General features: G+C 43.2%; 1 protein-coding gene across 4 annotated transcripts in view; it reads right to left on the bottom strand.

Annotated features, from left to right (window-relative positions):
• Positions 1-15,615, bottom strand: part of pcloa (piccolo presynaptic cytomatrix protein a) — a 100,082-nt gene that overhangs the window by 78,592 nt on the left and 5,875 nt on the right. For 3 of the 4 annotated variants that reach the window (XM_034163431.1, XM_034163430.1, XM_034163432.1), the window contains exons 1-3: positions 8,100-8,557; positions 4,444-5,359; positions 2,071-3,060 (exon numbers count right to left, since the gene is read on the bottom strand). In XM_034163431.1, the coding sequence (XP_034019322.1) occupies positions 2,071-3,060; positions 4,444-5,359; positions 8,100-8,290 (2,097 nt within the window). In that variant the 5' untranslated portion in view covers positions 8,291-8,557. Of the gene's footprint in view, positions 1-2,070; positions 3,061-4,443; positions 5,360-8,099; positions 8,558-15,615 lie in introns of those variants that run through there. The other variant, XM_034163433.1, reaches the window with a different exon arrangement.

The raw sequence follows: 15,615 nt of genomic DNA on the forward strand, positions 1-15,615 counted from the left end.
TTTATGCATATTTATTGAACAAAAGGTTGACAGGAAGAGTCTCATTTGTACACACTGGAGGCAAAATTCAGACTCGCTCATTAGCAGCTGGTATGACACATATCAGGGTAAATCAGTCCCTCCAGGATTTCACTTTTTTTTTTTTGCAATCAAAATAACTGACTTTCTGGGGGTGTTTTCTAAAAATATCTGAGGTATTTTGCAATTTTTCCCCCTTCATTAAAACCAATCTAAACAATATTACTTGTCGGAGAACCCAAAAGAAATGAGTTTAAATCATAATATTCTAGTATTGTGCTTTTTTGACCAGTAGATGTCAAGATGGCAATGAGCTGCTGTGGTGAGCCCTAAACGGAGCATCCAGAAGAATACGTGCCATGTTCATGACCTGCCAAAAAGTTGGAAATTACAACCTCCAACTTGGAATTTTTTTATTTCTATATTTTTTTTTTGCGCTTGGAAACTCCACCATAAAGTGTTCCGATTTATCCCGCTTGATGTCATAAAAACTACCATCATGGTATCCTCCGTCAGTAATAGTGCAAATGCCATTTAATTAGTAAACAACTTAATTCTGTCTGTGATATGTCTGTATTTACATGGGAGTGTTGATTATTGCAAACACATCTGTAATAACTAACACTGTCACTGAGTCCAGGCTACAAATACTAATACACAGATAAGACGCATTTTCCATCGTGCTCATCCACAACAAGCAGTTGCAACATCTCCCCTATGAAGACAACAATAAAGCTCAGATATGCTACTGCATGCATCATACTGTTTTCAAGGTTCCTCAATTAAAGTCACGTTTTTCCAGACATCAGATGTTTACAACTCCAGTTTCCAGAGTCATCCTGAATGCAGCATTCATATGAAGCTTTTAGCAATGCCTGGAAGTCACGACTTCAACACCAAATGGCACTTAAACCAGACGTTTTCCCTTTGGCGAGCCTTCGTTCATACTCCCAGCGGTAACAATGCACCGCGGTTGGCTATCCCTGACTCCACTCTATGTGCACTCTATGTTTAGTTCTGCTGTTTCTTCCTCTTCTTCAAACGCTCCATCGTGTGCTGATGTTTAATTCCTTCGGTAAGTCCAAAATCATTTACCCCCACACTCCTTGTTGCTGGACATTATAAACATGTGCAACAGCACAGGATTAGTGCAGGTTTGAAGAAAAATGTTGTTAATTTTTTGCATCCTTTTCTGCGACTGTGGAAACCAGAACTGAAGGGGCTGGTAAATATGCAATTTATCTCTCAGAAGTAAGGGGATGTGCTACAAATAATGAGACAGGTCCCATGTTTTGGTATCGGTATCAGTATCATTTGATTTCTTGTGTAAAGGTTCCACCTTAGGTGATGTTAAATACAAGTTCAAGTAGTCCAGCACACTGCCGAGCTGCCTCCATGTACTATAAGAGACTGACAGCATTTACATTTTAGTAATAAACAGACATTAAAAAGCTTCTATAGCCTTTTACATAACCTAACCAGAGGTCCATCACTGGTGGTCCAGTTTCCTGCACCAGAAGCTCCTCAAGCCTTGGCTCAGCATGCAAAGCTGCTGACTTAAGATGTTCTTGTGAGTCAAACATGCTCAGTTTTCACTCCAAATCAGGGCGACTTCACTAAATTAGGGACGGCTAAGAAATTACTGCAAGTCAGTTTGTAGGCACCAAGGGCCCAATTTCAGGTCGCAGAAAGCTCCAGTTAAGTTTAAGTTTAATCACTCGTGTCTTAGCTTAATGTCTGCCATCGTAAAGTGTCTCTACATCAGCATATTCGGTTTCAGAGTCAAGCATTTTGAAGTGCTCTCTGATTATGGAAAATCTATTAAACAGTCAAACTTCACGTCACTGATAAAGATGACTTTATCATAATCACACTGGTGTTTAAATACTGACAATTTGAGGCCACGTCCTCATTCGGTGTAAAAACATAAAAACTGCAGATGTCTTTGCGGAGTTTAATCAGATTTTCAACCTACTGTAACTTTATTCTTTTGGTAAATGCAAACGACCAAAATGCACAGCTGAGATATGATCATGTGTTTGGGTTTCTTACCTCTCCTAAATGTGGTGTCGGGTTGAAACCACACTGGTTACACACCGTCTTCTTACACTCGGTGCACAGGCTGTAGTCCGGTGGGTCTGTTGATCCAACGTTCAGTTCCACATTACACAGGGGGCAGCGTTCTTTGGCGGTCAAAGCTGAAGTGGAGGTATCTGGAGTTTGTTCTACTACTTTCTTTTCTTGTTCCAAGTACACAGACACCTTGGATATGGGGGTATCGGGAGCAGATTCCGAATCAGGGGGAGACCCGGGAGGAGAGAAGGGGGAATCAGGAGGGGAACCTGGTCCAGTGTGGGCAGAGTCATCTGGGGCTTGTCCAGATGAAATATCTGCTGTTTTCACTTCCTCTCCAGTGACAAGATTGGTGGCCGTACTCAAGAGGGATGATCCAAAGTTCAACATTTGTGAAGTAGCCGTGGGAGGTTTCACTCCTTCTGCCAGTCCTCCAAAACCTCCAAACAGCTTCCCAGCCACCGACTCCTCCTGCTTTGGCGCCGCCTGCCCTTGAGACTTGGACGTTTCCATCAACCCACCAAACCCCCCAAACAGTTTCCCTGTAACAGACTCAGCAGCTTGTGATGGTTTAGCTGCATCTGTAAGGCGTCCCAGAGTGATACCCCCCAACCCCCCAAAGAAATTAGACTCCTGTTTGGCTTTAGCTGGAGACGGCTGAGGACTGGATTTATTCTGAATGGAGCGACCAGTTTTGGAGTCGATTTTTGGAGATCCTGCCGCTGCAGAGCCCGGGGACAGAGGTCCTGGAGACGTCGCACCTGGGGATTTCGTCTTCGGAGTGGTTGGAGGAGTTAAACCAGTGTCAGCCGCACTCTGCTCCTTAATCTGCAGCTTGCCTGGCTTGCTCGGTGCCTGTCTCTGGGGCGAGGGTGGCGCCGAGCCTTGTTTGGGCTGTGTCATGGCGGGAGGATCCATACCTCCCATCGCTCGCTGCATCTGGCAGTTCAGACACAGCCACTCTTTACTCTGTGCACAAAAGAAAAGATGATTTAACCACAGCGGGCACAAATATTCACCCTGTGCTAATAACGGTAGTTCCACATACAAAATCACTCAAATAACCACTGAGCTTTTGTTCAAAATATTCATACACTCAATAAAAACACATCTACCACTCAGACGGTTTCAACTGCTTCATATATTATAGCAAATATCTGATTTGTAACATTATTACTCATATTTATGCTAATCTGAGTTCTGAAAATTTCTATTCAAGCAATAGTGCCATTTTTTTATTTTCTGTTATCTTTCACTTGAAATGAGCAACAACTGTCATTGAAAGGGAAAGTCAAAGATGATATTTCAGACATGTGGCACCTTTCTCTGGATGATGATCCAGCTTGCAGGTGCCTCACAGATGAGGACCCCAGAAACTGGAAAAAACATATGTTGGGAACACACGCCCAACATATCAATCACCTGGCCACGACAGATGGAAGGCTAGTTTTGGAAGGTGGGGATGCAGCCATTGTTTCTTTGGATGGTTGCCATCCAAGACTCAAAGTGGTTTTGTAGCTCCCAGACTTGAGCTAACTTTGCATCACCCTCCCACGCAATCAGCGGGAAAGAAATCGTAACAACCCTCAAACTGTTACTTAAAGACCTGAAAACGGAGTATTTTTTGGATGCATCATCTCAGTGTCAACAATCTTTATTTTTAAATGTGACCTATATTAGCCTCCTGCAGTCGTACATAACATGATCCTTTGACGCAGTGATACGATAACAACATATATAACATATCTCAGCACAAACAAGTGTTTAAAAAAAGCAAATACTGACATTTGATCGTTATCTCTAATGGTGTATTTTTGATTTCCAATATCAGTTACCAGCATGAAAATCAAAGAGCTTCTTTTTTTGGCTTTGTGAAGGAATTAAGCAATACTCAAAATATCAGAAGGCCAGACAGAAAGCGTCAGTCATTCTGCGGTGTTATAATCAGTGCCCACCAGCGTTTACGGCATCCATGTGTGACTGAGTGTCCTCACTGGCTGGCACGGTATCTTCCTGTGGCCATGACATGAGTCACCTTGATCAACGCTCCGTGTCCATATGGTCGCTCTGTTCCTCAGAATGTGCGCCGCTTTTATCAGACGCACTCCCTTTTCCGAGCTCGGAAACATTGCAATCCGATGCATTTAAAAAAAATAAAAATAAAAACTAGTCCATCTGTAACCTTTTTAAAACTGATCAAATGAGTTAATTTTGAATAATCTGAAATTAGGGTGCAGGCGACATATTTAACATCATTGACAGCTGCGTTTTTGTCATTCTTGAGAGGAAAAATCTAAATGCTAAATCCACAGAAGGTGCCTATCAATCAAGTTATTATAATCCTGATCTTACCGTTGAGTCTGGGGGACTAAACCCGCAGAGGCTGCAGACCTGCTTCATACACTCTGTGCAGTTGCTGTAGTTTGGGGGTTCCTTAGAGCCAGTGTTCAATTTGGTTGTCTTACAAAGTGGACATAGTCCACCTCCAGGCTTTCCAGAGTCCTGCTGACCAGGGCGATCTACACTCTTAGGTGGCTGTCCTGGATGTGGTCCAGGTGGTCCTTGCTGTTGGGTTCCAGGCTTCCCAGGTCCTTGTGGTGGGCCACCTTTTTGTAGTGGATCACCTCCCTGTTTGGTACTTTGGCCTGGTTGTCCTTGTCCTGGTTTGGGTGCCTGTTGCCTTGAGGGTGTATGGCCTGGTGGTCCCTGAGCTTGCCTGGGGGCCTGCACAGGAGGTTCTTGGCCAGGAGGACCCTGGCCTGATTTGGACCCCTGGACTGGTGGACCCTGACCTTGTCTGGGTCCCTGCCCAGAAGGTGCTTGCCCTGGCTTTGATCCATGTTTCTGTGGTCCTCCCTGTTGTGGTCCCTTTTGCCCTGGTCCTTGATGAGGACCCTTGGCTGGTACTTTCCCTCCCTGCTTGCTTTCAGGTGCACCTCCCTCCTCATTGTCCCCAAAAAGTCCAAACTTAGGGATGTTGACAGCATCACCCATGGATGATATGGAAGAGGTCATGGTACTGAGGGGGTTGGTACTGAGGAAGCTGGAGCCAAACATGCCGGTTGACTTGGTCTCAGGGTCTTTTGGCTCCTGCCGAAATCTGGATTCAAATAGGCTGAGGGATGACAGGCTGCGGCCCGGTGTGGGCTTTCCAGCTGGACCCTGGTTGAAGGCGTCAACAGTACAGCTTTTACTTAAGCCAGTTGGGCCTCTGGAGGCCCCGGCTACTATCTGCTGTGAACGTTGCTGGGCAGTGGCTTCTGAAGGTCTGGAAAACACACACAAACAAATGCAATAAAAACAGTTGTTAGCTTTTTGTTATCCTGTGTTCATTTTAGTAATGTAAATAAAATCTTTCAGTCAAGTCAACACAAAGCCTCAGTTGACTCAGTGATGAAATAAAAGGTATCGAACCAACTATGGACAGAAACGTCTGGGAAGTTCTGAATTCTACGTTATGCTGCAAAGTCTTGGTTATTCTAAATGTAAAGAAAAACAATGTAAGATTTATTCCAAATTATAGGGGGGAAAAGGCCCATAAAATAATTTGGGGAAAATTAAAACTTTTTGCCCATTTTCAATACATTTTCCGATTAAAATCCAAAACAGCAATGCCAAACTCCATTCCTTACATTACTGTCCAAGCATCACTGCACTAATAATCAGGAAAAGTTAAGACGGCAGCACTATTTCACAGCGATCTTTAAACACGTTGTGTAGCCTGCAGCCTTGGGGTAAAGCTGTCAGGAAAGCGGATCCTGCTGAATGACACTGAGAATAGATCACCCAGACAGAAGAGGAACAGTACCATAGACGTAAGCTGAGACGTCTTTGCTAACATTGGCTGAGAACCAATATGGACAAAGTGCACACTTTACCAGGGTGAATGAGAACTTGAGAGAATTGATCAATGACATTGTGGACTGACTGGATATAGTGTTACTATTCGATGATGTCTATATGCAACATCACTGTTGTTGTCTGAAAGCGCCACATGTTTACCGTCTGCACCAAAGACATATATAAAGCTATCTTTAGCAGACAAGTGGTTGGGCCAAGTTAGAGCTCAGATCCTAAGGAAATAAAAAGGTGTAGCTGGAAAACTGTATTTTCTGGGGAAATACAGGATACGGAAAAGCTCATGTGCAACATGGAAAGTCTGAGCTTTTCACAGCTACCAAAAATATGTACAGACTAAGTAAAAAATACAACACAGATCACTATAGAAAACTGCTACATGTATCGGAGCTTCATAGGCAGACCTTCAAAATAAAAATTAAAGTGATTCAGCTTTTCAAAAATCAGATTTTGTTAAGGTGGTGTCTTAGAGGGTGGTACAGCTGCATGCAAATGTTTACAGACCCCTGGGAAAATGATCAAATTTACTTTTTATGACATTCAATCAAAATACAGAACTCATGGAAACTACATCTCTGTTGGTAAAAAGTAAGATAAGAAAAGAAAAAGTCAAAACAAGATTGTTAAAGTACTCAGTTTAATTAAAACAATCATTACAAAATGGAAAGCCTATGACACAGCATTGTTATTTCATTTAGGTCATGATGTAGAGATTTTACTTCACTTTGAGATGAAAGAGAGCTTCTTTAATGTGCAAGGAAGCCTGATTTTATAATGATTGTTATTTTGGTTTGATGTAAAAAAAAAAAAAGGAGGATGTAACCTCATGAACAGGAAAGTAGTCATCTTGTAGTTTAAAGCAAAATGATTAGAATTTCAACAATCTATGCACTTAACCCTGAGAGAGAGAGAGAGAGAAACTGATTGACTTATCTCTACTTATATGGAAATATTTTGTACATTCCAGCATATTTTCTTATCAAAAATGTAATTTCACAGGATTTAACATTAGTTTTCAAAGATACTGACTGAAAGTTCATTCAAGTCTAAAACACTAATATTTTAAAAGATCTGTAATAAATGGAGTTAAGTTTTTTTAACCTTGTTGTTATGCCTTTTTTTTTGTTGTTCCACAGTTTGAACAAAAAATGCCACAGTGTTCACAGACATTTACACACATCTGCTGAACCAAAACTGTCTTTGGTCATCAATTTTTTTCCACAAAGTTTCAAGAAAGGGGAAGTGATTAGTATAACTAATAGGAAAAAAAATGTTTTATTTCTCATGAATTAAAGTGATTTTGTGGTTGTAATATTTTAACACCAGCCCAATAAAGGCAAAGAAGTCTCTTTTTTCAGCACTGATGATGCGCAGCAGGGATTTCAGCACCACGGACAGCGACTGGTCTCCAAGAAAAGCTGCTGCATCAACACATAATAAATAAATAAATAATAAAAACTGAGTGTAATGATGATGACACCAACGATGGCTGGTCTATTTATAGACGACCCCCCCACCCACCCCACAACACACAGACACACACACACACACTCACTATCTAACTCAAACATAAATAAGACGTGCTGCAGATATCTACAATAAATGGCAGGATTACACTAATTAAAAACCCAAATATGAACCATAATGCATTTTGCGCTTTATTATTTTTTCATTTTCCTATTACTAATTCACAAATAAACGACTGTAATCCAATTATGCAGAGAGCAATTGTCGGAATTAGGATTTTTTTTTTTTTTTTTGAAGCAGTCCTTAATTTGAAAGAACAAAAACAACAGCTTAAATGTATTTATTATTTATTATTACCCAGCAGGCATTTCGCGTGTTTCTGGGGGTGTGTCCCTTACGATGTAAGCTCTCACAGAGACGCAAACTGCAGAGCTGACACAACGTCACTTAAATATGTGATTTATGGCTATCTGTAAAAATAAAAAAAAGCGCATTTTAGTAAACGCATAAGTTTTCAAAATAAGAGCTGGATTTTTTTTTTTTCCATTGCGGAATCGTTTGTTGATGTGTGCCATAATACAAAAATAGAAACGAAAAAAAAATGGGAGAGTTTTTCCTAAATGTAATTATCAGTTTGAAACCTTTTTTCTTTAATTATAAGTAAATAAAAAAAAATCTCCTGCCTTCGTGCAGCCGCGGCGCCTCCTCCCGGCGCCCTTGTCTCCTCCGCGGTGAGCCTCCTCCGCTCCTCCTCGCTGAGTTGGTTCGGGTCCACCGGAGTCCCGCCGGGGACAAGGACGAAGCCGCCCTGCACGTCCGGTCCCAGCCCCTCCGGCGGCCCTTCGCCTCCTTCCAGGCTCGCTTCGTTCCCCATCTTCGACCCCTCCCGTCCCGGATATTCGGATCAACGCGCGACCCGAACTCGCTCCTCTTCGTTTGTAATTAAATGTATTTCTCTTTTATGTTCTCAGTCGGTCTTTCGCTGTTCGTCGGAGCATCTCAGAGGATTTTAGCAACGGTGGTTACTTTGCGTGCCGCTCGTTTCTCCTTTTTTTGTTGTTTTTTTTTTTGTTTTGTTTTTTTCTGTGTCGCGCATCTCTGCAGCTGTCAAGCAGTTAGCAGTTTACCGTCATCATATTTTTATCACGGCGCATTCACACAAGCTGGTTTCCGGTAGTCCCTACAAAATAAAACCCTCCTTTTTGGTTTGTAATGGGGGGGAAGTATGCATGAAAGGAAACGGTTTTTAGTAACGAGGAACACTAAAAACAGATCAGTAAAAGACAAACGTACAACAAACCTGACTGCTTGTCTGACTTTTTTTTTTTGTCGTATTCAACCTTGTGATGACCTGCCACTCCTGAATAACAAATAAGATAATCTAATGTTACACTCAATTTGGGTGACTAAAGTCCGGGTTTCTCCCTACTTTCCAGGCTACACTCTAACTCACCGTTTTAAAAAAAAAATTATGGTGTGCAATTATTTCTCTGAAAATGTAATTTTTACTATATGCTTTTATATTGAAGGCCAAGTTGTCACACTTTCCTTCTTTCTCAGCCTAATATTTGTTAACTTAACGCAGAGTGTCCAGCAGCGTCTCTGCACTCGTCCTTACGGCGCATGTTCCTCCTCTGACAGGTGATCAGAAGACATGCACGAAGAAAATGTGTCTTTAAAGGAGACTAACTCAGCTGAATGTCTGCCGTGCAGGAATGATGCTTTAGACTTATATTCTGGGAGACACAAAAGGAGGTGGATTCAGGTTTAAACCCCCTCCTGCGTCAGAAATGAATCACTGTTTCAAAGCGTTTGAAGCACTCAGCGAATCACTTGCTTTAGAGGACAGTTTACTGTTTCAAATTGCATGGATCCTTTAATGAAGTGATTGTTTACAGTTTCAAATAATGTAAAATCGTAAATTAATCAACTGTTTTATAAATGGTTCATTTTCTAAAGTGCTTGAAACACTCAATGAGCCAAGTGTGTCATAAAATATTTTACTGTTGCAAACCACTTCAAAGAGTAAATGAAGTAGTTGCTTTAGAAATGTTTCATGGTTTCAAAACACTCAATGGGGCAAGATGGTTTATTGTTTCAAATTGCTTGAAGCACTTAATGAACCACTTGTTTCTGAAAATAATTTACTGTTTCAAAGCACTTAGAAGAGAAAATGAAGCAATTGATTTAGAAATGATTCAGTAGTTAAAAACTGTAAATGGGACACTTGGTTTAAAAGATGGCTTAGTGTTTCAAATTGAAGCACTTAATGATCTGACTGCATTAGAAAATGATTTACTGCTTTAAATCACATAAAATTACAAATGAACCCATCTGCTTAATGAATGGTTCACTTTTCTAAACTGATTTAAACACTTAATGAACCATTTGTTTAAGAAAATAATTTAATGTTTCAAAGTACTTAAACGAGTAAATGAAGCAATTGCTTTAGAAGTGATGCAGTATTTCAAAACATTCAATGAGCCAATTGCTTTAGGAGACAAATTATTGCTTCGAATGATTTAAAGCACTTAATAAACCAACTGCAATAGAAAATTATGTACTGTTTCAAATCACTTGAAATAGTATATGAAAAAAAAATGCTTCAGAAATGATTTAATGTTTCAAACAGAGGAGGGAATTGTGGCTATTCTCCCCACCAGGCCTTTTTGATGTCAAAAGGTCTGAAGGCTAAGGAAAGCCATCAAATGTAAGTTTTTCTTACAATGTCAAAGAAAACCGACAAAAGAAAATATTTCGAGGCAGATCCAGAACAACAATAAATTGTTGTCAGCTTGCCCCTGACACATGAACCATCTCACCATAAAGATTCGTCGAAAGCCGCCCCCGCTGATCTGTTCTTTGACCCGGATGATCCAGAAAGAAGAGCAGTGACAACAGACCTGCAGACACAGGGATGTGATTACAAAGAAGCGAAGGATAAACATGATTGTGCAACATCGGTGTGACACTCTGCCCACTTGAATCACAATTAATAGCTTTGTGTACTGAATGTGACCCAAATGTAATGTGAAAAGCTTCGTAATGAAATTCAAAGACAACACAAAGGGCTTTAGTGTGTCACTTCTTGAAAACATAACCGCATCTCTCGTGCACACAAAATGATGCAGGACAATTGCATTACACGTGGACCCACGTGCTGAGAGCAGCAGTAAAACAGACCCATGGCAGATTTAACACCACTGTACGGAGAATGTGCACGGGCAGACGCCACATGCAGGAAGCAGGATATTAAAATCTGTCGTCTCTGCTCTGCATCAAGCAGATGTGTTGCAATTTGACAGTGAGTGCTCATTTTGTGTGTTTTGTTGGGGCCCACGGTGGCCTACGGTGGCCTACATGTCCTTAGATCAAAGCCTTTGGTAGCCGAGTGGTCCGAGTATCAGTATCACAGGTTCCAATAACCACGAGTGCCTTTTTATGGATTTTACGAAACAGGAAAGGGTCAAAATAAAGGTATTTTAGATATGAGGAAAATTGGCATAAATGTTGCTGTCAAATTTATCCAAAAGACAGGATGACCTCCTCCAACGGAACAGAATAGATTTTAATTAAATTTGAAGGGAGATATGATCAAATTTTAGGCAGATGTGGAACTAAAGTTATTTTAAATTCATATTCTTGCACAGGACGTCCTTGATTCCCATGTTTCTTGAGAAAACAGCACCAACATTTGCACTCTGTAGTACTTGCACCATTTCGAAACATTGAATTTCCACTGCAATTGTTTCATTTGCTGTTTTGAAACAATGTGGCTGACGTATGTGCTTCAGACAGTGTTTCAAATGTTTTGAAATGGTGAATCATGTTCTGCAAGTTTGTTTCATGTTCCATTTGCATGTTTCAAAACATGAATTATGTGTTAAATTTCAAGTCATTCCAAATAAGGAATAATTGTCTGAAGCAGCTATTTAACACAGTGACTCTTTTTTCCTGAAACAATTATTTTATTTTCTGTTCTAAATGTTTTTGTAACGTTACATTTTTTAATGGATTGCTTCATTGACTGCATGTTGTGAAATGTGAATTGTTGTGCGAAGAAATTGTTTAAGTTAGTGTGAAGCATTTCAAAGCATTGAATCACTGAAGCAACTGGTCAATTTAGGGCCAAGTATTTTGAATCATTTTTTTTAAATATTGTTTCACTTACCATTTTAAGTGCTTGAAAGATTAATCATTTTGAGAAGCAAAAAGATGTTATTTTGAAGCAGTTAGAAACAACATAAATCATAATGAAGTATTTTTAAATGTTTCAGTACAATGAATCATTGTCTGAAAAAAATGACTTAGTAAGTTATTTGTGCATTTCACATTGTCTAAAAAAAACAAAAACAAGACCGCCTCAAGAAAATGTTTCATTTAGTGTGTCCAGTGTTTTGAAATGGTGAATCATGTTCAGATTTATTAACATTCTATTTACGAGTTGGAAAAATGAATTGTGATGCGAAGCAAACGGCTAATTTAGTTTCATACATTTCAAACCAGTGAATGTTATTTATTGCAAATAGTTCATAGCATTTAGAAACGATGAAACATTTTGTGAAACAGCTGATTCATATGTTTTAAAGGTTCAAAAAGCTTAATTTCAGGAGGAATTCAAACCTAAAATCAAGAGGGAACATGCAGGGACTGATCGGCCTTGGCTGGAGTATGTGCTCTCTGTGAGTGCTTTCCTAGATGATGATGCATCTGTGTGAATTGTTCTGTTTGCGTTTGTCTCCTACTTGCATTTACAGATGTGTGTCTGTGTGTTTTTGCGTTACACGGCTGAATGCTTTTCTGTGTGTGGGGGGGCTGGGGAGTACAGAGGATGTACAGTGTGAGCTGCTTCTGCCTCACAGCGTGCACACAATCCCACCACGCTTCAGTTATCAGTGGGAAGAAGCAGCACGACCGCTTCACCGCGGTCATTTATCACCGAAGACAGAAACCCGCCTCTGCATACATGCACACGTGCACCTTGAGGACTGCAGAAGGACATGAAATGAAAGATGAAGCTTTATTTTTTAAACATATCTTAACCTTGTCTCAGGCATGCAACAGCTAGAAGGGCACTCAGAGAGCAAATACCTCAGCCAAGGCCCAACCGTCCTGTATTCATCTGTAGTTAATCGCCTTGGAGCCGAGATGGTGGCGCTGTTTCCCCAAAGTACACAGAACATAGAAATCAGAGGGACACATACTAAAACTGTTCATTAAATACAAGCAGCGATGGGCTTTCAAATGAAAAGAAATTGGAAAACAAGCTCATTTCTTGTACCTGCGTGTAACGTCAACCTGAGATATGTTGAGAGACAGCTGGGAATGAAGAAGTGTCTGCTTCAACTACATTCAGACAGAATCATTTCCGCAGAGTTATGTGGACATGTGGCTGTTATTAGAGTTTTTAGAATGTCAACATTGTTGAACAAACAGAAGATTGTTATGTGGGCCGCTGAAGAGGAGGTACTGCTGGCCCACCACCACCAGAGGGCGCCCTGCTTGGAGTGCGGGCTCCAAGCACGAGAGGGCGCCAGACCCAGAAGAAGTGACAGCTGTCACTCATCCTCAGCACCAGCTGTCACTCATTCATCATCATCACCACCACCATAAAGGCCGGACTGCAACTCCACCTCCCCGCCGAGAACTCAACTACCGAAGAGGTAACTTTCTCTGCTGACTCAAATCGCTGAGTGATAATCTGAACTTCTTTTGCAGCCGTTATCCTGTTGTGTCTGCCTTATCTGTGGGATTGGCTTTTGGTGTGATCAGAGACGGCTTCGCCTCACACCCCAAACCAGATAAGTGGTTAAGCAGGAGCTGCACGAGTGTGTGATTGGAGGTGGAGGTGCTCCCTCCTAACTGAGTGCAGACTGTGGATTACTGAGTGTGCGAATTCACACTCATCCTGTCTTTGTTTTCTGCCAGCAGTACCAGGGTCGACAGCCGAAGACAGAGGCCACCTGGGGATTCGGGACTTGGCGGCTCCGGTGTTCTTCAGACCGTTGGTGGTGGAAGCCGTGTGGGACGCGCCTCATCTCTCGTCGGGGGTCTTCTATCTTCGAGCCTGCCCACATGTCACCTGGTGTTAATTGACTTTACAGATTTTGTGTGTTTAGTTGTGTGTTGTCACAACATTAAATTGTTACTATTTGGCTTATTCATTGTCCATTCCTTTGCGCCCCCTGTTGTGGGTCCGTGCTACGACACCTTCCCAACAGGATTTCTCGGCCATTCGTCATGGATTCCGAGGGGCGTCAACCCGAGCTTGAACGGCCAATGGAAGAGCCAGGAGCGCAGGCGTCAGCGGGAGGCGTGTTGAGTGAGCTGCAGAAAGATCTTAACCGCCTTCACGGCTCGGCTGGATTTAGTGACCGAGCAGAATGTTCTCCTTAACCGGAGGGTGGAGGCTCTCACCGCCAGGGTGGAAGCGCGCGATCAGGGCGCTGCTGCAGCCACTCCTCTTGCTGGTCCTGGGCCCGTAACAGACGTTCCACTGGTCGTTCAACGACCCCCCCCACCGTCCCCTGAAGCATACATAAGCCCTCCGGAACCGTACGGAGGCTGTGTTGAGATGTGCACAGACTTCCTCATGCAGTGTTCGCTCGTCTTTTCACAGCGTCCTGTCATGTACGAGTCAGACACCAGCCGGGTGGCTTATGTTATTAATCTGCTTCGAGGAGAGGCACGCGCCTGGGCTACGGCGCTTTGGGAGCAGAATTCACGGCTCCTAACGTCTTATGCTGGGTTTGTACGGGAGTTCAAACAAGTTTTTGACCATCCCAACAGAGGCGAGACCACTTCGAGCGTGCTGCTGTCAATGAGACAGGGGCGTCGCAGCGCAGCCGAGTATGCAGTCGACTTCCGCATCGCAGCAGCGAGGTCCGGCTGGAATAACGTTGCGCTCCGCGCCGCCTTCGTAAATGGACTGTCTCCGGTCCTGAAGGAGCACCTGCTGGCTAAGGAGCAACCATGGGATTTTGACGGGCTTGTCGATTTGGTTATACGCTTAGACAACCGTTTGAATGAGCATCGTCGGGAGCAGGCCGGGGGGCGTGACCGGGCACGAGCCGTCCCTCCCCCTTCCGGTTCCGAAAGGGTGACGTCGTCCCCACGCTTCACTGCCAGAGAGCTCCGTGTGGCTACAGCTCCCCCTGCTGAGGAGGCTATGGACACGAGCAGGGCCAAAGTAAAGACAAACGTCATACAAAGGAGGCTGGCCCACGGGGAGTGTTTTGTCTGCGGCTCTTGTGAGCATATGCAGAAGGACTGCCCCAAAACGCTCAAACTACAACGCCCGTCCTTAGAAACTGGGCTAAGGGTGGGCCATAACACGCACGCGGGGAAATCCCGCAAATCTGCACAAATCCCAGTAACGATCCTTTGTGGGGATCTAACCCTTCACGCCCCAGCACTGGTAGACACGGGGTCGGAAGGGAATCTGCTGGATAGCAGATGGGCAAAGGAAGTAGGGCTCCCCCTAGTGGCTCTGCCGGCACCATTGCAGGTGCGAGCACTAGATGGCACCCTGCTTCCATTAATCACACATCAGACACAGCCAGTGACCTTGTTAGTGTCTGGAAATCACAGGGAGGAGATAGTGTTCCATGTAACACCTTCTACCTCCCGAGTGATTTTGGGATTTCCATGGATGGTGAAGCACAATCCCCGGATAGATTGGCCGTCCGGGGTTGTGACGCAGTGGAGCGAAACCTGCCACCGGGAGTGTTTAGGATCCTCGGTTCCTCCCGGCGTGATGGCTAATGAGGAGGTTAAAGTCCCCCCCCAATCTATCGGCGGTGCCAAAGGAGTACCACGATCTTGCTGACGTCTTCAGCAAAGATCTGGCGCTCACTCTTCCCCCGCACCGACCGTACGATTGTGCCATCGATTTGGTCCCGGGCGCTGAGTACCCGTCCAGTAGGTTGTACAACCTCTCATGTCCGGAACGCGAATCAATGGAGACCTACATCCGGGACTCTTTAGCTGCCGGGCTGATCCGGAACTCCACCTCCCCGATGGGTGCTGGTTTCTTTTTTGTGGGCAAAAAGGACGGCGGACTCCGTCCATGCATTGATTACAGAGGGCTGAACGAGATCACGGTTCGCAACCGATACCCGTTACCTCTGTTGGATTCAGTGTTCACGCCCCTGCATGGAGCCCAAATTTTCACAAAATTGGATCTTAGAAACGCGTACC

Source organism: Thalassophryne amazonica, chromosome 22 (assembly GCF_902500255.1).
Source record: "Thalassophryne amazonica chromosome 22, fThaAma1.1, whole genome shotgun sequence".
NCBI classification, from domain to species: domain Eukaryota; kingdom Metazoa; phylum Chordata; class Actinopteri; order Batrachoidiformes; family Batrachoididae; genus Thalassophryne; species Thalassophryne amazonica.